General features: G+C 39.3%; 1 protein-coding gene across 2 annotated transcripts; it reads left to right on the top strand.

Moving 5' to 3' along the window:
- The first annotated feature begins 6,082 nt into the window (after window positions 1–6,082).
- On the top strand, window positions 6,083–23,603 carry NMI (N-myc and STAT interactor). Of its 2 annotated transcripts, none has more exons than XM_087920267.1 (9): window positions 6,083–6,430; window positions 8,177–8,251; window positions 8,397–8,555; window positions 14,699–14,815; window positions 15,538–15,700; window positions 17,337–17,443; window positions 19,704–19,887; window positions 21,270–21,376; window positions 22,584–23,603. In XM_087920267.1, exons 1-9 carry the CDS (start codon window positions 6,092–6,094, stop codon window positions 22,782–22,784), a joined length of 1,452 nt encoding a protein of 483 aa, XP_087776393.1. In that variant the 5' UTR covers window positions 6,083–6,091; the 3' UTR covers window positions 22,785–23,603. The 2 variants fall into 2 exon arrangements, with proteins under 2 accessions (XP_087776393.1, XP_087776394.1); XM_087920268.1 differs by lacking the exon at window positions 6,083–6,430 and adding an exon at window positions 6,604–6,717.
- The last annotated feature ends 263 nt before the right edge of the window (window positions 23,604–23,866 follow it).

Raw genomic sequence — 23,866 nt, forward strand, 5'->3', positions numbered from 1 at the left:
TTTGGGGGGATGATTTGCAATTTGAACCTGGCAAATCTCACTGAAACTCTCTGAGACATAAAATTCCTTTCGAACAGTTTTCAGTCAGGAAGTGACCATGAAATCAATCCACAGGTGATGTTACATCTTACTATATTTTAATTTTCTAGAATGTGGTATTGGGCTAGTTGTATACCAGTTGTCATATTTTCCTTTGGTGGCAAAGCCCAAATAATATCCTTGATTGAAAGTTTCCAAAGAATTTGGGGAAAAATTCTAAACAATCTTTCAGAATTAATGCATTTTCCCTAATTCATATAGACTGGTACAATCTAAGGAATTGCTTCAGTTCCTCTGTTAGCAGCAAAATTGTTGTAATTAATAAGTGTTTATTGCAAAATAATAGAAATCCAGTATGTTTTATGTTGAGAGAGTGGTATGTATTTAAAATTCAAAGAACTTACAGTATTTTGGCTGTAAAACTGACGGTTCAATACAATGCTTTGAAAAATCCAATAATTAAAGATTTTAATGTAAAATGTGTTCTTAATAGATTACTTTCATCTACACAAACGTCATTCGGAAAAGAAGTACTGAATATGGGTATTTTAAAATATTTGAATATGAATATGTGTTTCTCTTTAAGATCACACCCACCCACACCCACAAATTGTGTGATGCTTTGGAACAGAAGGCAAAAATGTGTTCTTGACAGATCATCTGTCTTCAGCAAAATAGGAACATATTTTCCCGGAACTGCATGGCTGTCCTTGACAGATGCAGTACAGCCTTAGAAAAAGGCTCATTTGTTTAAAAGAGTTGCAGGGAGGGTTCCCCCTATATCTCCAGCATGTTCCTATGAGTAAAGGGGCTTTTTGGTTTTGTATCCAAAGCATAAATACGTACCCTAAGCAAATTTAGTTTTTGGCTGGTTTCATTATTAACTTGTTTTCTTATGAGTCTGTATTCTAGGGTTGTTGTTTTTTTTGTAAAAATAAAAATGTAACAAAATCAAAAGGTGACCTCTTTTTTTTCTCAAGTTTCATAAGTTATCTTAGCTCAGTCTCTGGTGTGTAATTATTTTTCAGTTAGTTTCCCCCCCACAGTCCATATGTGCATAGAAATATAACAAAATAGCAACACATCATCCACATTTATTTTATCCTGTCAGAATCCTCTAGTTTGAGTTCCTCCCATAACTATCCATTCATAAATTCTTGACAGAAGAATGATGTTGTCTTTGTTCCTAAATTCTATCACATGTTAATAATGGCAATGTATCTGTATTTTGGTGAAACTTTACACACTGGATCAGTTAAGAGACAATATACATCAGCATTATTAATATCACTGTGGAAAATGTATTATGGAACATGGATCTGTGCCTGATCCTTTTGAAAGGTAAATCCAAATTATGCAAAGAAGTACAGTATATCTTTTCTTAATTCATAGTTTTATTGCAGTTTTTATACACTGAAAAAGAAACAGCAATATACTGAAAAGAGAGCAACTAGCTAATTTTGACTCACACACTGTGCTGTCATAAAATAAGATTTAGAAGCCACAAAGGGCAAATGCTAGAACAAAGCCCAATAAAACATGCTATGCTTAGTGTGACTTAAGAATGTGCTTCAGATAAAGAACTAGAGAATAGGAAATATTTTCTTGTTCTACTATGATTTAAAATAGGAGTTGTCAACTTTTTCTAATATTTATAATAATTAATTACATTGTACATGTAATATCAGCATAGATTAACTCTAAGGTTAACATCAGACCAACGATCAAGGAAACAACATCCCAATCAAGAATCTGCCAAAGAAGCGAACAGCAAACAACCCAACCAAAGAATCCCTAACCACCCCCACCAACACTGGCAAGCCACTAGAATATAAACTGACAGCAACCCACACTTCTTACTAGCACTGATGATGTTACCTAGTTCGGATAGTGAAACGTCTGCAAGAAAACAAGCAAGCAAGCTCAGAGAGCACCAAGGACCTCACATTTAATATGTACTTAACTTCCAGTGACTCTAGACAATTGCTGTCTAGATTGTTTAAAACATTAAAAATGAAATAATAAAACAAAACATAAAAAGTAAAAGACAGCAAAAGTGACAAAACAACTCTCACAATCAAAAGAGGGTTTCGGTCACGCTACCCAAAAGGACTAGGTGAAGAACCTGATCTTCAAAACAATAGCAGAGTGGGGACAATATGAATCTTGGTGCACGCATGTGTGTGTGTGTGTCCCCTAATTTCAGAGGGCAGGTATGCACAATTCTGGGCTCCTGACAGAAGACATCATAAAGGAGAATATTCGTAGATTGAAATGAGGAGAGCCTTTGGTGCTCTCTGACCTTGCTTGTTTTCTTGCAGATATTTCATTACGCTAACTAACCTCCTCAGTGCTAGCAAAGTGTGTGGGTTTGCTGTCAGTTTATATTCTAGTGTCTTGCCTGTCTGTGTGGGTAGGGATTCTTTGGTTGGGGCTATTTACTGATGGCTCTTTGGAAGTTTCTTGATCGCAGTATTGCTTAGTTAATTGCTGGTCTGAATTTAACCTTGGAGTTAATCTATGCTGATCGGGGTGCTGATTCCTAGTGGATAGGTGCTGGAGTCTTTTTCTCTTTGGGGCTGGTTGATTGTCTCTCTTGCATAGTCTATAGATGTTGTTAATGCCTATGTGTCTATTGATGGCTAATTCATTTAATCGTTTAATCAAAATAACCCAGAGTTCACCAACAGTGCCAGTTTCAACTGGAGAGGTAGATACTATAGGAAAGTGGAATTCAAAGGCAGCCCCAGGGTTTCCTTCTGAACTTCAATTACCTCTGTGGCCCCTCTCCATAGTTGCCATTAGCTGGAACCAGGTACCTTACCATATGCAGTGCTTATTAATATAAACTGTATCAAACTATTTGTAGTAGCTAATAAAAATGATTGTTTATGCAGACGAGAAATTAGCATAGTGAATAAGATGTGGTTATAACAAACTGTCCATAATAGCTAGAAGTTAAGGTTGCCTGACCCCCTAGAAATATGGTATGGTTCCCTGGTGGGGAGGCACCATGTGTTTCACACTGAGAATCACTAATCTAGAATAGAAGTCTCCAACCTTGGCAACTAAGATTTGTGGACTTCAACTCCCAGAATTCCTCAGCCAGCTGGCTAAGGAATCCTGGGAGTTGAAGTCCACAAGTCTTAAAGTTGTCAAGGTTGGAGACCCCTGATCTGTAAGGCCACATGACTTCTATGTTTTGCCTGTAGCACCTACAACAGGGGTGGGTTTCTACCGGTTCTGTCCACCTCTGTAGAACCGGTAGCTCTGAAGAGCAGCAGACATAGAACCGGTTCTATGTCTGCTGATGTTTTTTGCCTTCTCACCCACCCGGGCTTTTACCTGACCTTTATTTCCTGATTTTTCAACTTCAGCTGCCGAATGAGGCACAGCTGCAGTTAAAAAACAAGAAAAGAGGGCTGTTTCAAAGGCTGCTTCTCGGCATGCAGCGTGTTAATGATGATTAACAGGTGCGTGGCTCAAAGCGGTCAGGGAAGCTCATAAATCCCAAACCGGTAGTTAACCCTGTTGTATCACACCCCTGACCTATAATACATACATACATAAATGAATGAATGGATGAATGATAATGATCTTCCATTACTAAAGATGAGCCACTTGTGTATTGAATATGTGACTGCAGTTACAGTGTAATGACAGTGACATTCCTGCTGAAAAATATATGAGAAACAAGATGATTAAAAAAGGCACAAGCACAGTGTCCCTATTAGATGTTGACAACCTGGATAGAGAAGCAAACACTTTCCAAATTCATAGATAAAATCACCTTCGATGCAGCTATATCATGTTGACAAATGCCTGATTCATTTGATATGGTTTCTTGCCCCTTCTTTCTTGGGGGAAAAGAAATGCATTCATAGTCATATAGAGCATCTAAGATACACTTGAGATACCAAAGGAAGGCAACTATGAGTCCCTCAAATATGTGAGCTCATAGCATTTAGTGCAACAGTTTATATGGCACTGTGGCTGGGTTCATCCATACTAAATTTAAGACTATGGTATTATAGCTGGCTTAACATATCATATGAAGTCAATCACTGTGTAGTTTGTAAGCAACAGTTGTATCTTTGAATCAGTGGTGGGATTCAAAAATTTGTACTACCGGTTTTGTAGGCATGGCTTGATGGGTGTGGCAGGGAAGGATACTGTAAAATCTCCAGTCAGAGGTGGTATTTTCTGGTTCTCTGAACTACTCAAAATTTCCACTACCGGTTCTCCAGAACTGGTCAGAACTTGCTGAATACCACCTCTGCTTTGCATGTTCTGGGACTCCAACAATGATTTTTAATAAATCACTGTTATAGAGGTCACTGTACAGCCAGGGGTGGGATTCTACCAGTTCACACCTATTCGCTAGAACCGGTTGTTAACATTCTAAGCAGTTTGGAGAACCAGTTGTTAGAAGAGATTACTGGCCTAATCCTGTACGGAAGGCAGGAAGGAAACATTCTGCTGTTGCTTACAGAAACTGCCTCTCCGTTAACCCTTATTACATTCTTGGCAGGACTAGACTTCCTGTCTCTGGAACTTCTCTGGAGTTTTTCCCCCCCTCTTTTGCTGGTACTTTGCTTGTGTGGAGTGACCATTCAAAGTTACAACGGCACTGAAAAAAGTGACTTAAGACCCCTTTTCACACTTACAACTGTTGCAGCATCCCCACAGTCATGAGATGCGTGCCTTGATGTGAGTGATATTGAGTTGGCCACACCCAGCCAATAACATGACCTCCAAGCCACGTCCACTCAGTCACATGACCACCAAGCCACACCCACCAACTAAGCCATGCCCACAGAACCGGTTGTTAAAAGATTGAATCCCACCCCTGTGTACAGCTTAATACAATGTACAAGCAAGGCAGTTGCTCTATATTGTCTTCTCATTATTGATCGATCTCTTAGGCCTCTCTTACTACATCCCTGATTTTCAATTGGTGGGCAAAGAGATTACATGCAACTGAGTTGGGTGTGAGTCTACAAGTTTTAACCTGATGAAGCTTGTGCAGCCTAAAGTAGGAGCAATCAAAACTTCTTGCTCCTTAATTTTTGCTCCTTAATTTCTTAAGTTGCTGTCTTTGATTTAAGACATCAAGTCAGCGATGACTCTTAGTAACCACCTAGGTATTTCCTCCAAGGTAAGTTTAAATCCTGGTGACATAGGTGTTAAAATTTAATTATTACAAGTGTTTTATTTATTTCTTGCCAAACTCTAACACCAATGAAATCTTCTTATGGGATGGGGGGGTGGGGGAAAATGTTGCACACAAAAAAGTGAGTTTTAGAAGGCTGAGGTACTGCAAAGTTTGTGAACCATACCTGTACTGTACGACCTTACATTCTTTTAAAGAGAAGACATAGGGGTACCAGTTTTGAGATGTCCTGGGAATCAAGTCTATTTCTGAGGCAGCTTTCCGGACTCTGCCTAGCATCATCTTGCTGGCAATTTTCGAAGGCGAATTCCACTCTGCATCAAATTGGGAAGCTTATTCAGTACTGTCTGCTAGGAAAAGGGTGAGAATTAAAAAGCTCTGTGACTTTTTCTTGGCTTGCCTACTGACTTAATGGCAGCGCGTTATTGAAATAGCACTTAGACTTATACACCACTTCACAGCGCTTTACATACAGCCCCCTCTAAGCGGTTTACAGAGTCAATATATTGCCCTCAACAACCTGGGTCAGATTCAGACAGCGCAATGAGCCACAGAGTGATTGTCTGTGGACGTTCTCAGTCATCCAGGTTATAATTGTTTCAAAGGTGCTTTTTCCTTCAAAAGTGGTCTGTTTTTTTTTTTCCTGAGGGGAAAAAAACAACAACGTTTCGCCTCTCTTCCAATAAGTTCCACACAGAACTAACTAACCCTACTAACCCTAACACGCAGAGGTAACTAACCCTATCTCAGTTTCGGGAGGCGCGAATGGCGCCGCCCTGTGTCAACGCTTGGCAAACGTGAGAAACCCCGCCGCTCTCAAGCTGCTCTCTTGTCATGGGCAGAGGGCGGATGGACTTCCCTCTTTGGCCTCAAGGGGAGATGATTTCCCAGCTGCAGGCGATAGCCGCACCTTCCCGCCCGCTCTCCTTCCTTCCTTCCTTCCACGTGATCTGTAGTCAAACAAGGTTCCGACTTTCGTTTCTTTCTGCTGAGGAAACGGGCCTTTTTCTTTATTTATGTATTTTTAGCGAGAAAGCTTCTTCGGGTATCTTGCAGTCTCTTTGGCTTGTCCCGCCGTCGGAAAGACTCTTGCGCGTCAATCCAGCTGTGAAAAGCCGGCCGAGTGGAGTAGGGGAAACGCCTGCGTGCAAATCTATTGCAAGCAATCTGCTGGCAGAGTTCGAAAGCGAAAGTAAACTTTCTCCGTGGAGGATAGCGGTGAGCCATTTTTATTTTTAAACTATAGAAAGCGAAGGATCCGGTCAACACCAGGATCGTTGGAGGTGTAAGATCGTACTATGCGCTTTAATTCGGCCCGGTTGGCATGCACGTAACTGAACTAGCCTAAATTAGAAATAGGATTAGTTAGCTCTGCGCATAGTCTGAGTAACCGATGGAACTTATTGGAAGTTCCATCCCCCTGCTAACTTCCTCCGGAGTTTGAACTTTGCCCCAACATTCAATACCACTTGGCTTGATTTCGAAAACAAAACAGCGTCGGCCCGGTTAGTATTACGGTGGGGCTTCATCTGACATTTCATTTTATTCCCATTTAACTTTTTAATTAGTTTATCAAAGTATAAAATACAAAGAGAAAAAAAACATGAAAAAGTAAGAAGAGAGGGACGGTGGCGGGGAAAGGGATATAGTGTAAAGGGAGAGAAAAAAAGAAAAAGGCACCGACTTCCAACTCTCAATAGAAAGTAACAACATTATAACCACAACTTTATCTGACATTTCTGGGTTTGTTTGTTTTTTTGTTTACCGGAGCTTGGAAATACGGAAAAAGCCCGATTGCTTTTTTTAAAAATGCTATCTTCCAATCTACTTAATAAAATAAGCTTGCTCATGAAAGAATGAATATAAGGAATCTACATAGACAGAGCTATTATCCTGTTATTGAATTAGTCCTGTTTTACTTCTAGTTCTGATATGTTGTAGGTGTATTTTAAAACACTCATTTAGATAGATACCGTAGATTATTGGCCAAGTGTGATTGGACACACAAGAAATTTGTCTTGGTGCAAATTTAAAAAAGATACATTTGTCAAGAGTCAAGAATCATCAGGTACAATACTTAATGATAGTCATAGGGTACAATAAGCAATCAAATATACTAGGAAACAGACAATATAAATAGTAAGGATACAAGCGACAAAGTTACAGTCATACAGTCACGAGTGGGAGGGGATGGGCGATAAGGAGTGATGACAAGATTAACATTAGTGCAGACTTTGTAATAGTTGAACAGGGTTGAGGGAATTATTTGTTTAGCAGAGTGATGGCTTTCGGGGAAAAACTGTTCTTGTGTCCAGTTGTTCTGGTGTGCAGTGTTCTATAGCGTCATTTTGAGGGAAGGAGTTGAAACAGTTTATGTCCAGGATGTGAGGGGTCTGTAAATATTTTCACAGCCCCCTTTTTGACTTGTGCAGTATACAGGTCCTTAATGGAAGGCAGGTTGGTAGTAATTGTTTTTTCTGCAGTCCTACTTACCCTGTGTCTGTCCTGTTGGGTTGCAGAACCAAACCAGACAGTTATAGAGGTGCAGATGACAGACTCAATCATTCCTCTGTAGAACTGTATCAGCAGCTCCTTGGGCAGTTTGAGCTTTCTGAGTTGGCGCAGAAAGAACATTCTTTGTTGTGCTTTTTTGATGACATTTTTGATGTTAGGTGTCCATTTTAGGTCATGTGATATATAGTAGAACCTAGAAATTTGAAGGTCTCTACTGTTGATACAATGTTGTCTAGTATTGTATCTAGTATTTGCTTAGGTGAAATGTTCCAATAAAATATTGGTTAATGAAACCATTTTGAATGGTGGTTGGCAAAATTGTTGGAAATTATTCCAATAATTCACAATTTATTTCAATTTCATATCTGATGGGAAAAAATGAAACTCTTGGAAATGTAAAAAACAGCTTTTGATGCAAAATGGAAAGAAACTTCCATTTTTGTTTTGCAGACTATGGCAGAAGATAAACTTTCAAAAATATTTACAAGTGAGACTGAACTACTGGAAGAACTAGAAAAATGGAAGGTAAATTTTTACAAACTCTTGAGGTTTTCCAATGATAGTGAAGCTGTCTATACATACTATAACAACAAGAGAGGCTGTGCTTTTCTGCTAGTCCTATTTAATTGGCAATCCTGCAACTGCATTAATGGATTCTTAATTTGCGCAGGAAAAGCTGGATAAAATTGAGAAGCAAAAGTCTGAAATCCTTCTTTCAAAACTTGACCTTGATGAGCAAAGAAAAATGAAGCAAAAGGCTCTGGCAGATCTACTAGCTCAAAGTAATAAGCAGGCAACTGAAAGAAAGAAGATACAGAAGAACCAACAGGTAAAGAATGGATATATCCACGTTCCATCAGTTTAAAGAATAGAACTCAACCTTGATGCTGGGAAGTGTGAATGTTTACAGAGTGATATTGAGTCAAATTTGCCAACATTTGACTGGAGGCCCCTAATTGGTAGCATGTAAGTCAGATAACAGATAATCAGAGTTGGAAGGGACCTTGTAAGTCATCTAATCCAGTGGGCTGGGGACCACTGGTGGTCTGTGAGAAAATTTTGGTGGTCCACGGAGAAATGTCCCCCCCCCCAAAGCAATTAATCCAGGCTGCTTGGGAACACAAGGCTGCGCCGCCCACATGGCCTGCCCACTCGCTGGCCCCCATCCTTCGGCCGAGCGCAAACCTTACCTTGAGTAGAGCCACGCGAGCTGGAATTGGAAGGTAAGACCAATGGCGGGGGAAGGAATTCCACCCCAGGGTGGCTTGCTGACGTTGGTAGGAAAGTTGGTCCCATATTCCAGAGCTGCAGTAGTCACAGGATTGGCTCTTTGGTCATCCCGGAGCAGCTGCTCCTCCACCCAGGTGCACTGGCCTGCCATGGACTGGAGGAGCTTTGGGATGACCTGTGACTACTGCAGCTCTGGAATATGGGACCGACTTTCCCACCAATGTCAGCAAGCAACCGTCAGTCAAAATTCATATTAGTGGTCTGCGGGATTTAAAATTATGAGTTTGGTCCCTGAGGTCCAAAAGGTTGGCGACCCCTGGTCTAGCCCAGTGCCCCCACCCAAGTCCTTGATTTACAACCACAGGGGGCGTGCATAAGCGCGCCAATGTGCCTGCCGTCCCTGTCCTGTTGTTTCTTTTTATTTTTCTTATATGTATCCATTTCGTGTACTCATAACTATGTCTATACTTATACTGTAATCTTATAATCACTTGACAAAATAAATAAATAACTTACGTTATATAAATAAAAAAATTATGTTGGTAAGGAAGACAGTTGTTAAGTGAGTTTTGCCCCTTTTCATGGCATTTCTTGCCCCAGTCCTTAAGTGAATCACTGTAGTTGTTAAGTTAGGAATACGGTTGTTAAGTGAATTTGGCTTCCCCATTGACTTTGCTTGTCAAAAGGTCATACAAGGTGATTCCATGTCCCCCGGGATATTGCAACCGTCATAAATATGAGTCGGTTGTCAAATGCCTGAATTTTGATCATATGACCATGAGGATGCTGCAGTGGTCGTAAGTGTGAAAATGGTCATAAGTCCCTTTTCTCAGTGCCATTGTAACTTCAAACCGTTGTAAATCAAGGACTACCTGTACGTGTTTTCACCACTGCCACCTTTTTGCTCCTCTATCTTTATTGTTATATTATTGTTTTTTGTCTGTTTGTTTACTTTATGAACTGCTTAGAATCTCTGGGAGTTGGGTGGTGTATACATTTAACAAACATCTTACAAACTTTGTTTCTTATGCCTGGTCACTGTATCTCGCTGAGGAAACCAATACTTTTAGTCCTTGTAGAAAATTTGTGTCTTGCAGTTTGTAATAAAGTAGAAGCCATCAATTCAGGGATTATAACCATGCTCATATTTTGCAGATTTATTTTCTTAAAAGTTGAGACCAAAACAACGAGTCTGAATATTAATTGGTGCCAGAGTTTGGAATCTTCAGACTCAGAAACAGACAGTACTGGTAGTCCTTGACTCATGACCACAATTGATCCCAGAATTTATGTTGCTAAGTGAGGAGTTTGTTAAGTAACCTTTGTCCCATTTTATGTTGCTAAGTGAAAAGTTTGTTAAGTGACCTTTGTCCCCTTTGCCACATTTGTTAAGTGAATCACTGCAGGGTTAAAAGTCTATTTCAAACTAATTGTCTCTGATAAGAACGAGTCTTGCCAATGTTGTGCAAGGCTGCCAAGAACACTAGATAAAGTTACTAAAAAATATTTCAAACACAAAGAGTCTCCAAACACCAACCAAGATATTCCAAATGTCCACAAGGCTTGAGTGCAAAAACTTCCTTGCTTCCTGCAAAGAACTCCAGTTTCTCAGCTGGCTTTTATCTCTTAAGGGAGGGGCCATTACCTTGTAGCCTTACTCCTGAGTCGCCTGTGCTGCTGCAGCTGCTCTTTCCTTTGAGCAGCCCTGTGCGTGCGCGCACTGGGCACAGCCTTCTCGGGGACCTCTTTTGCCAGCCTTCACAATCTCCGAAGGCAGCATTCCACTCCCTGATGGTCCTGGCCCCATCCCTGCATCACACGCAGGCCCCTCATCTGAGTCCACGCTCTTCAAGTCCTCAGCCATCCACACCTGCTGCCGGTGAACCACAATACTTACTTTGCTTGTCAGAAGGTCGTAAAAGATTACTACATGACCCCGGGACACTGCAACTGTCATAAATATGAACCAGCTGTCAAGCATTCAAATGTAAATCATGTGACCATGGAGATGCTGCAAAGTGTGAAAAACAGTCATAAGTCACTTTGTTCAGTATATATACAGTATATACAATATATATATACACAAAATTATATATATATATATATATAAGACGGATACAGTACAGAAGCCTGATGATGGCAGATGAGATTCTGCGAAACGTTGCTACAACTTTAAAAGCACAACTACAATGACGTGGAAAAATACCCGAACAAAGCTGAATGCCTTACATGTAAGTACCCGCGAAAACTTAAGAAAACATATATATATATATATATATTTTCTGAGGTTTTTGTGGGTATTTGTATGTGGATCATTGGTTATTCGGGTTTTCTCCCGCGTAAAATTGGAAGTATCTAGGCGACGTTTCGATGAAGTCTCATTCATCATCTTCAGGCTTGTGTCTTCGGCTTTGTGCTTCTCAGAGTAATGTGAGCTTGCAACTGCTTCTTCCTTTTAATTGCTAGTGGGGGTGTGACTTGATTGGGTGGGGGCTTGGCTGTGTTCTGATTAGGTGGGGGTGTGTTCTCCTAGACCAAATCAACAAAGATCTCCTCACACTTTACCTCAGACTCAGCAACAAGATTCACCCCGCACTTTGGGACAAATCCAAACAACTCGCTGTCTGGAGAGCCGAAACACAGACCACCCTCAAGACAAACACACACATCAACAAACTCAGAAAACTACAACAACGGCAGAAACCAACTCCTCCCCCCTCACAGCCACACATGAAACAAACAGTGCACAACATCTCAGACAAGATCCTCACCGAAGCCGAAACCAATGTCCTTTTGAAAGGATTCAACTTTGCTGTCGCTCCCAAACAAATCCCCACAGAAACCATCATATGCCGAGTTGAAACCAGCTTGACCAAAACCAACCCTGATGATGCTAATAGAATCAGACTCGAAACCATCAACATCCTTTGCACTAGCAAACCACCCAAAAGCAACTTATCCAAAGAAGAACAAACTGCACTACTTAACCTGAAAGAAGACACCAGCATAATAATCCTACCAGCAGACAAGGGCAACGTGACAGTGTTATGAACACATCTGACTACCAAACCAAGTTAACCAACCTACTCCAAGACCCCACATACAAACCCCTAAACATAGACCCCACCACCTATCTAGAAAAAACCACCAGATCCAAAATGAAAGCCTCCTCCATCAGCGAAGAAATCCAGCAAAGAATCATACCCAGAGAGAAATCATCCAGATGCCCTAAGCTTTATGGTCTCCCCAAGATACACAAAGAAGGAACCCCACTTAGACCAATAGTCAGCTCTATAGGCTCACCCCTACAACACCTAGCCAAATTTCTCACCAAACAACTACAGCCCTATGCAGAATCCATCAACTCACACGTAAGAAACTAATTCCAGAAACAAAACTTACAACCCAGCGACCTACTAGTGAGCTTCGATGTCATATCCCTCTTCACCCAAGTGCCAATTACAGAAGCCTTGACAGCCATCCAAAACAAATACAACCCCCCCCCCCACCAAGCACATCCTATATCTGACCAACCACTGCCTGTCCAATACATACTTCACCTACAATGGACAAAAATACAAATAAATAGAAGGAGCACCCATGGGGTCACCCCTCTCACCTGTCATTGCAAACCTCTACATGGAATACTTTGAAACACAAACTCTAGAAAAATATGATCACAAACCCAAACTCTGGCTCAGATACGTAGATGACACCTTCATAATCTGGCCACATGGGAAAGAAAAACTGAACAACTTCCTCACACACCAGCCTACACCCCAAAATACAATTCACCATGGAAACAGAAGCTAACAATCAACTTCCCTTCCTAGATGTCTTAGTATACAAAAAATCCAATGGCTCCCTAGCACACACCATCTACCAGAAGAAAACACATACAAACTGCTATCTACATGCACTCTCACACCACCATCCAGCACAGATCAATTCCGTAGCCGAGACACTCATCTCCAGAACAAAATGCTTAGCCGACGAACAACACCTAAAAACCCAACTACACACTCTCACTAACATACTAACAACCAATGGATTCCAAAGAAAGAAGATTACCCACCTAATCCAAAAAGAAACCCCAACCAAAATCCAAGACAGAGAACAAGAGAACGGCAAAGCCCTCCTCCCATATATAAAAGGCACTACAGACAAAATCAGCAAGATCTTCCAAAAACACAACATTAAAACAGCATTCTGCACAAACTGAAAAATATCCACCATCCTAAGAAACCCTAAAGACAAAATCGAGTTAGAAAACCAAGGAGTATATGAAATCCCTTGCACCGCCTGCCCCACCACATACATCGGACAAACTAACAGAAGACTAAGTGCATGCATTGAAGAAAACAAGAACTCAATCAAAAAAGAAGAACCGACCTCTTCCCTGGTCCAACACCTCAAAACCACAGGACATGAGATTGACTTTAAAAATACCAGAACCATCGCCAAAACCGAACACTTCAACAGCAGAATAATCAGAGAAGCCATAGAGATAGAAAAACGCCCACACAGCATGAACAAACAAGATGACACCTCCCGCCTTCCAGCCATTTGGAAACCCGCCCTCATGAACAAACGAGTACCTAACATGAAGAATGACACCAGACCCACACGCACGAGGGCCACACAAGATGCTACCGCCACACTTCCACGTAGAAAGCAGACTCACACCTAGAAGATGAGACACGACCACAGACCAGAAGCCGTACCGCAGCTACATCACTATCTGCTTCAAACCCCTCCAACCCATACATGAAGCGAACGGACGCCCAACATGAAGATGTGGCAGGACCACAAACGTGAAACAAAACAACAGGATCACAGCTCACCAGCTTAAATCCCCCAGCAACTAAGACTAACCAGAGCACAACCAAGCCCCCATCTGAACAGAACACACCCCCAGCCAATCAGAACACAGCCAACCCCCCAACCAATGAGAACACAGCCAAACCCCCAACCAATGAGAACACATCCCCACCCATTCAGAACACAGCCAAGCCCTCACCCAATCAAGTCACACCCCCACTAGCAGTTAAAAGGAAGAAGCAGCTGCAAGCTCACATTACTCCGAGAAGCACAAAGCTGAAGACACAAGCCTGAAGATGATGAATGAGACTTCATCGAAACATCACCTAGATACTTCCAATTTTACATGGGAGAAAACATGAATAACCAAAGATCCACATGTATGTATGTATGTAAATATGGATGGATGGATGGTATTCAGCTTTGTTGTTCATCTGCCAGAAGCCTGATGATGGTAGATGAGATTCTGCAAAACGTTGCTACAACTTTAAAAGCACAACTATAATGACGTGGGAAAATACCCGAACAAAGCTGAATACCATACGTGTAAGTACCCACGAAAACTTAAGAAAACAAATATACATGTATGTATGTATATGTATATGTGTGTATGTATGTATATATATGTATATGTGTATATAAACTTAAGAAAACATACATACATATTTATATATATATATATATATATATATATATATATACACACACACACACACACACACACATATATATACATACATACACATAGACACATAGACACATATACATATATGGCATTCAGCTTTGTTCGGGTATTTTCCCACGTCGTTGTAGTTGTGCTTTTAAAGTTGTAGCAACGTTTCGGCAGAATTATATATATATATTTCAAAACATCCATACACCAATTCTCCGGCACTTAAAGTCTTTTTTCATATTCCACAGGAGCAACTTTTCTTAATATATGAGCAAAATAATAAGCTGAAAAAGGAAATTGAAGTCCTTAAGATGAATCTAGCAACAAAGAAAGTGAAACGTGAAGAACTTAGAAGGAGTTTTTCGGTAAACTTGTGCATTAATTAGCTGGCATGCATGTGGGGCTTAATTTGGTGTTCTAAAATACGGTACTTGCTTCATAAACTTACTTCATCCTTCATAAAAGGATTCTTCATCCCTTATTTAAGAAATAATGCCTTTCCCCTCCCTTCCAGGGAATTTGTGCTTTACAAAAAATTAGTATCTTTAGCAATTTTATCCCATTAGACAATTTTTGTGCCATAAGTCTATAACCTAATAAACTTTATAGAAATCTCACTGAACTCTAGAGTTCTTTTTCCCAAGTAAATAGATAAAGACATGCTGCTTCATTATAGTAATTGCTTTTACTTTCTTACTAATACATTGTAGTAGTACAACTATTCAGTCTCAGATGAATCCCAGATTTAAAGCTTTAAAATGTTTGGATACCTTAAGAGACAACATGTAGCTCCTAATTCCTGTTTGAAATTATTCAGCCCATTGGCAAGAAACTGCCTGATTTCCTGCTGATTTTTTTTGTAGAAGATTGATGTGTTATTCTTCCCCAAATCCCTCAAAGAGTGGACAATGCATTGAAAATTCTGTCCGTTATACCTTTGGACAAATGGGAGAGGGAGGGAAAAGTATCTGGTGAAAGCTTCTTAATGACTTTATGTGTCACTGAAATTAGTAAATAAAGAATATGCTTACTTAATATTCTTTTGTCCTAAAAGCTGTCCTCTCCTGCATTATTACTAACATTTCAGCTTCAGCAATGCCTACTTAAAAAGAAAATGAAGTTTGTGCACCTAGAGGAGGCCAAGGATGAAGATGACTGCGCAAACATGTCCTGCTGTTTTCACCTAGCTACAAAAATCCCATTCACAGTGAACCAAGGAGAGGCTCTCATTCAGTTTGAAGAAGAATCTGGTATATGGCGTTCATATTCAAATGTCGTATTTCTTCCTGTTTTAAATAAGAGAGGTTGTATTAAGTGAGCTCTTCATTTTCTGACAAGAACATTTTAGGATCAGTTCAAATATCTGCAATTGATGAATCTGTCTTAACAGGTTTTGATGTTTGAAATTCTAACCTTATCATCCCCACTGTAAAAATGATAAAGAAAATAATTTATAATTTGATGCTCTTTAAGGGCCCCAATCTCTTTACCAGCCTTCCTGTATATGGGTTAGCTATGATATTAAGTGATTGAATTCACACATCAAGTAAGATAGGGCTTGCCTAAAAGTGAATTGTCTATGAGTGATTGGGTTCACACACCGTGCCAAGCTTTGAACCAGAAGATAACACTTTTTTTGTTAAGGAGCCCTTCCATTTTTAAAATTAATTAATTCAAATTTGTTTGCCACCCACCTCACTGTCACATGACTCTGGGTGCCTTACCACCGGATATGACTACTGTATAAAAATTAAAAGAGGAAAACAAGCAATAAATATAATACATTTAATGTTTGGAGAAAGATGGCAAAATATATATTCATACGGCAAGATCATACATACATACATACATACATACATACATACATACATTTATTTATTTATTTATTTATTTTTTAAATTATGTTAAGTCTAGTTAATGCTTACCATTTTTGCCAAAATCAGAAAATGACCCAATTAGAGGGTCAGTGAAAAGGGACAAAGGTGGCTGTTGACTACCTTGCCATAACTTATACACTAAACCAGATTAGATCAGATTATTGCATAGCACGATGTATGAACATAGCCAGTACTGTGGTCAGGGTGGATTTGATTTAAATCAATTTAAATCACGATTTAAATCACTAGTAAAAAGGCTTGATTTAAATCAACTCGATTTAAATCATAATTTTTAAAGAGCAACCGTCATCTCTGTCCCGCAGTGGCTCCTCCTCTGACCCGCTGTTGACTCACGGACAGTCCCAATATTGCAAAATATACAGTCTCGTGCTAGTATAACTAAGCTCCATTGCGTGCTGAATAAACTAAATTATTAAATAGAAAACTACCTTTAGATAGATTTTTTTTACTCCAAAAGCATTTTATTAAAATAAATTTGATAAAAATAAAAAAAATCCAATTTAAATTAAAAAAAATCAGATTTAAATAAAAAAAATCGGATTTTTTAATTTAAAAGAAAAAAAAATCATCAACTTTTATCCACCCTGGCTTTGGTGAGGCATATTTTTATGCCAATAAAAATAACCTTGCGCCAACTTCTGAATTATGAATATTCTGAGTTGTTAGTGGATCTATTAGTATTCAGTGCAAGAATGGAAAAACACAACCATTTCAAGAATATTTCCTCAGGGATCTGTTATCCTGCTTTCCTTGGCAAGAAACTTTGACCATTACAGTGTCCTAATTATAGGGGTGATATTATGTTTGAGTTGGGAAACCATGCAAAACTAGCAGCAATAATTGTCAACAAAATCCCATGTTGAAAAAAATCATTGTTGAAACCTTAGCTTCCTCACAATTGTTGATTAATGTGAGTACATGTCTCAAGTGAAATTGAAGTATTTAGGCAACGTTCAGTATGGAAACCTGTTAATCTGTTGTTCTTTAGTTGCTCAGCAGCTGATTAGAAAACATAACCATATCATCAACCTGGAAAATAAGGAGGTTGCTTTGAAAGCCTTCCCTGTTGCTTTGGCGATGGGAACAGCATTTAAGGTAATGGCATTATCATGAAAGATGTTAAAATATATCCAAATAATCTGAACTATTCCTTACTGGTAACTGGACCTCCATGCATAGACAGCCTAAATTCAGTTGTCTTTGCCCTACGTAGAAATAAAGATTCTTAAGGTTGGGATAGAGTAAATTTAGGCAGAAGAGTTTTCTCCTTGTATCTTTTTCCTAATCACATAGAAAGAAGACAAGCTTTTTCTTAGAATTTTCGTTCCCCCCTCCCCTCAGATATGTACCTTTCCAGATGTTAGCATCTAATTCAACCAGAAATACACACAGACATAACTGCATCCTTTTTCCTGAGCATATCTTGTTATGATACTATGTTCTGTTGGCCAAACTTTGGATTGAGAGTTTATTGGCAAAGATTGTCTGTAGCTCTAATTTAAATATTGTTTTATGAACATTCTCTGGTCTTTATTATAAAAAGGGAGTATACATGCTTATTGACTAAATTTCATTGGGCTTATCAAGGATTTATCTTCTTGGCAACAAATATAGAAATTGATTCCCATTGTCTTAACAGTTAACAGATAATCAGAGTTGGAAGGGACCTTGTAGGTCATCTAGTCCAACCCCCCCTGCCCAAGCGGGAAACCCTACACCATTTCTGGCAAATGGCAGTCCAATCTCTTCTTGAAAGTCTCAGGTGATGGTGCTCTCACAACTTCCAAAGTCAAGCTGTTCCATTGGTTGATTGTTCTCACTGTCAGAAAGTTTCTCCTTATTTCCAGGTTAAATCTCTCCTTGTTCAGTTTCCATCCATTATTTCTTGTCTGGCCTACAGGCACTTTAGAAAATAGCTTGACCCCTTCCTCCCTGTGGCAGCCCCTCAAATATTGGAAGACTGCTATCATGTCTCCTCTGGTCCTTCTCTTCACTAGACTAGCCAAGCCCAGTTCCTGCAACCGTTCATTGTATGTTTTAGCCTCCAGTCCCCTAATCATCCTGGTTGCTCTTCTCTGTACTTTTTCTAGAGTCTCAACATCTATTTTATAATGTGGTGACCAAAACTGGATGCAGTACTCTAGGTGTGGTCTTACTAAGGCTTTATAGAGTGGTATTAGTACTTCCCTTGATCTTGATTGTATCCCTCTGTTAATACAACTTGGGACTGCATTAGCTTTTTTGGCTGCTGCTGCACACTGCTGGCTCATATTTAGCTGATTGTCCACTAAGACTCCAAGATCCCTCTCATAGTTACTGCTGTTGAGCCTGGATTCACCCAGTCTATCTATATGTGTACTTTTGGTTTTTCTTGCCTAAGTGTAAGACTTTACTTTTCTCTACATTGAATTTCATTTTATTAGATACAGCCCAGTGTTCTAGTCTGTTAAGATCCAGATGGATCTTGAGCCTATCTTCTTGGGTGTTAGCTATTTCTGCCAGCTTAGTATCATCTGCAAATTTGGTGAGTTCCCCTTCTGTTCCCTCATCTAAGTCGTTAATGAAGATATTGAAGAGTACTGGGCCTAAGACGGAACCTTGTGGCCCCCCACTGCTTACTTCTCTCCATGTAGACTTAGACCCATTAAGACTTAGACTACTCCTTGGAGTATGGTTTGCCAGCCAGTTGCGAGTCCATCTGGTGGTGGTGCTATCTATTCTTCTTTCAGCATGTTTTTTGAGTTCCCACTCTAAACTACAGTTTTGATGGTATTAACCATGTCTGGCTCTGCTAGTGTTTTCAAAGTCAGCTGTTACAGCGAACAAATATTGTAGATGGAAATTATACTAATGCAGGGTTTAATGATGGTTTGTTGAATAAATCACTGTGTATTTAATGCTAATGTATTAACAGAGCCTGGAGGGGGAAAATTGTGCTGGGCATACAAACCACATTGAGCCATAGTTGCATTATGCTTTGTTGGGTAACTACAGTTTTAGCTTAGTATATTGTACAAATCATCACACTATCTCAATGCAACTGTTACGTTTCTGTCTTAAAATCTTGAGGAATAATTTAACTCTTGACTATTATAGTATTTTTTTAAAATTAACGCTGACTGTATCTTTTGTATAGTTCAGCCTTTCCCAGTTCTCTTGTCCATAACTCCCAAATTTCGTGCCAGTATGAACAGAGAACTCTGGGAAAGAGAAAACCTTGGAAGGAAAAGCAGTAGAGATAACGAGAAAAGGTTCTTCCCAATCAGAAATTGATCATAACATGTTTTGAATAGTTGCACCTATCATTTTTTTTTTACATGCATAATTTTGACACCGGCTTGTATTGTTTTTCCAGATCCATGTTAAGCTCTCTCAAAAGGAGATTTATGTTTCTAACATCCCAAACGTAGACATTGCTAAGGAATGGATGAGAGAGAAATTGGAGCTCCTTTTCTACAAATCGAAACTGGGTGAAATTCAGTCGATATTATATGATTCATCCCTACAAGAGGCCATTGTTACCTTTTGTCAGCCTATAGGTAATTTTTGAATTATTCTGCCGGTTTATTTTTAGGTTATGGTCTGTAATCAGCCTTGCTCGCTTGACTTTAAGCACATAGTCTTAGAACAGAGGCCACATCCATCCCTGTGGCTGTGACTGTCTGGCCCACGTAAGGTCAATCAGAAATTAGAAGTGAAATATATAAATAAGTAGGCCAGAAGAGCTACAATTTCACATACAAGAGCTATACAAAGCAGGAGAACCATTTGGCTTAAAAATATGGATCGATGACAACAGCAAGTATTGCAGGCCCAACTGGCAAAAGAAAGCTCAGGACCACATTGGTTAGAAGCAGGCAAAAGAGACCCGCATCCTGCAGTGAATAGACGATGGCTAAAATGATGGTGATGATGCCATGCGTGCAATACAACGGTGTTGCTTTTATTTTGAAGATGACTGCTATTTGTTTTTCAATTGATGTACGTGCATGCGTGTATGCCTATGGACCTTTACAGCCCTATTGGTTTGGCCTTCCACAGCAGTCCCAGTTTATCATGTGGCCTCTTGGGAACATTAATTACCCAGCCCTATCTTAGAAGAAACTAGTTGCTTAAGCCTTGTCCCAAGTCCAATGTGGTTTTATGCTAGCAAGCACATGGATCACTATGTAGGATGACTTTTAAAGCTGACTGGGAACAATGGAGTCCCTGAGGATCACTCTATTTTTAAACTATGTACACTATCCCCCATCATTCTGTCTCAAATATTTCACATGCATCTAGCCAGCCAATTATTACGGCATTTCCGGTCTTACTAGTTGTCATCAACAAGTATTGCTCATTTTGTAAGCAGGTCTATGGATGTGAAAATATTTTACTCTGTTCATCCCTGAGCTATATACATTCTCTTCTGTCGGCATTTCAATATCTACACTATGCCATTTTCTTCACTAGAATGCAAAGTAGCCTTCTACAACTGGATTTTTCCAGATGTTTTAGAAAACACTGCCACAGCTGTTGCCATCTGGCTAATGAATGAAGAAAAACATAACCTGTATTATCTGGAGGTACCAGGTGCTACACAAGATTTTTCTGTTAATGTTACATTTCAGCTTGTTTACTTTGGATTAAATTCCACTGGACTTTTGTGAGTTACAGGTAGATCTGTCTAGAATTGCACTACGCTATTACTAGGCTTGTGATGAATATTTTATTACTAAATTTGCCTTATAGTCTGGTCCACTGGTGGCTTATATTGAAATAAATACCTTTATGTCCCATAGTTTCCTAAATAAGTATCTATACTATTTAAAATATATGAGGAACTCTAATGTTTAGGGTTTAATTTATTTAAATTTTAACCAGCCATTTTCAGATGTGGACCTCTTCATATAATTCATTTCTATTTTTTTTATTCTAGCTCTTAATAAAATAATAAGTTATGGACAATACAGTATCAATGTGTTTGGAAGGACTCATTTTCTCACTGTTTCACCCCTCAGAAAAAGCAATGTGGAAAAAGTTCAGGTAAGTAACAGAATAATCAACCATGGCAGGCAATTCAGCAGCTGAATGAACCTGTTGCAATAATAGCAATAGCACAAACTTATATATCGCTTTATAGAGCTCTTCAGCCCTCTCAAAGCGGTTTACAGAGTCATCCTATTGCCCCCAACAATTTGGATCCTCATTTTATCCACCTCGGAAGAATGGAAGGCTGAGTCAACCTTGAGCCTGGTGGGATTCGATCTGCCAAATTGCAGTGGGAGTAGTTTGCAGTACTGCACTCTAACCACTGCGCCACCGAGGCTCTGTGTAGCTGTGGGCTACTGAATAAGCAACATAGATTACAAGATCAGGTTTTCAGACATGAGCAACGTAATTGTGTGAGGTGCTGACAGTATCAAACTGTAACAGGGTCAGTGGCATCCACCCAACGGGAAGTAAGAATTAGAGTTTATTGCTTTCGAATTGTGATGTTGGAGATGACTCTTGAGAGTCTCTTAGACTGCAAGGAGGTAAAAGTCTGTCAACCTTAAAGAAAATCAACTCTGACTGTTCTTTGGAAGGATAGATATGAAGCTGAAGCTCAAATGAGAAAAGAGGATTCCTTGGAAAAGGCCCTGATGTTGGGAAAAATTGAAGGCAAAAGGAGAAGGGGACTGCAGAGGATGAGGTGGTTAGGACCATTGATACAATAAACATGAATTTGGACAGTCTCTGGGAGACAGTAGAGGATGGGGGAGGAGGGACTGGCATGCCATGGTCCACGAGGTCTCAAACAGTTGGACACGACTTAGTGATTGAATAACAAAAACTTTGTTTATTTGCGAACATAGCTTGAGTGTTTCCCGCTGCTTTATTTGGGTCAGGATAAAGTTGTATCGAGAAGAAATATGCTGATGATCACATTAGGCTGAAAAGGGAAAATGTGCTATGACCTGGATGGCGATTCCTTGCCAATTTTGTTTCATTAGGATCACAGCAGGGGAGCAAATGGTTCATTTCCCAGCCTTCCCCTGCTGTGATCCTGTAATACATGGCTATTTTAGAAAGGGCATGTGAGGTGCAGCTGCCTTACATTTTGTTGGTTCTTGAACAGCGCATTTATATTTTGTAATCAGTAGAAAAATGAGAGGGTGTATTTATCTCTTCGTGATGGTTTCTTTCAATATTAGCTTTCTCCAAGGAAGACTATCGAAGTAACATATGGTATGTTTCTTTTTTGTGCCAGATGTTTTCAGGGACTTCCAGTAAAGCTGTACTCTTAATAGGAATCGTTGCAGAACAGAAAGATGAGGAGAATGTGGAAGACATGATTGAAATTCACTTCCAGAAACCCAGCAATGGAGGAGGTGAAGTGGATCGAGTGACCTATATTCCCAAAGGAACGAAAACTGCCTATTTTGAGATAGATAAAGCGGATTTTATATGAGAGCCTTGAAGACGTGGACCAGGGGTCCCCAAACTTGGCAACTTTTAAGACTTATGGACTTCAATTCCCAGAATTTCCCAGCCAGCTATGCTTAAATTAAATTTGCCAAGTTTGGAGGCCTCTGATGGAGACTGTCTCAGCTTCCTATTATGCCAAGAGTTTAATCATTGAATACTAAACCTGCAGTTGTTTACGAGCGAAGCTGCTTCTAACAAAAGCTTTGAACACCCTTGTTAAAAGTCTCCTTGTTTGAGTAGTTTTTTTTTAAAATGTTGAAATCATGAGACTTAATTTGTGATCTAATCACAACTCACACCAGTGCTTATAACGCAAATACTCAATACCAACTGCATTTGGCATAATTGTAGGAACTGGCTGAGATGGTAAAAGTACTACTTTGATTAAAGAAAAGAGTTGTTTGTTTTTACATGGAAATCATTTTGGACTTTTTGCTACAAACTAAAATATTTAATTTTAGGATTTGATGATTAGAAATATTCATGATTATATGAATACCGAGTTTGAAATTTAAAACAAAAGGTTGATGCATTTTATATCTGTAACTACTGAAGAAAGAAGCTATTTTTTTCTCACCTTTTTATTCCTTTGCACCTTCTCTTCCCTTATCTTTTTCCTTAGTATTTTTTTGGTTGGTTGGTTTTTACATTTTATCTTTTTATAGAAATTTAATACAGCAAAAAAAAAAACACCACAATGGCTTATACTGTAACCATGATTGTTTCTATTAGAAGCCCAGAATTGTATAATCTCCATTTTATTTACGGTACTTGAATCTCAATAAATTTCACAAGTCAAAACTATTTGGAATGATTTAATTTTTTAAATAAACATTGTCCAGAATAGGCTATAGATACATGTTATAATCAAATTAAAGTCTATTATTACTTCATCAAAAGATGCTTTTCATGAGACACATCCAAAAGTCAAAGTCGCAGCATATATTCTAAGACTTGCATTATTCTAGTGGGTGATCTAATATGTCACAGGCATCGCTTCTTGGCCTTTTGGCTAAGATCAAGTGTAGTCACATGTCACAAGCTTGAGTATCATTTCTAAGCCAT

Source organism: Pseudonaja textilis, chromosome 1, assembly GCF_049901715.1.
Source record: "Pseudonaja textilis isolate UNSWEBS1 chromosome 1, rPseTex1.2, whole genome shotgun sequence".
Taxonomy (NCBI): Eukaryota; Metazoa; Chordata; class Lepidosauria; order Squamata; family Elapidae; genus Pseudonaja; species Pseudonaja textilis.

Excerpts from the sequence above, each read along its gene's own strand:
- NMI (XM_087920267.1), top strand. The coding sequence starts at position 6,092 with ATGATTTCCCAGCTGCAGGCGATAGCCGCACCTTCCCGCCCGCTCTCC. Across the intron at positions 8,252-8,396 it reads AAGAACTAGAAAAATGGAAG|GAAAAGCTGGATAAAATTGA; the intron begins GTAAATTTTTAC and ends TAATTTGCGCAG. Across the intron at positions 21,377-22,583 it reads GCAATGTGGAAAAAGTTCAG|ATGTTTTCAGGGACTTCCAG; the intron begins GTAAGTAACAGA and ends TTTTTGTGCCAG.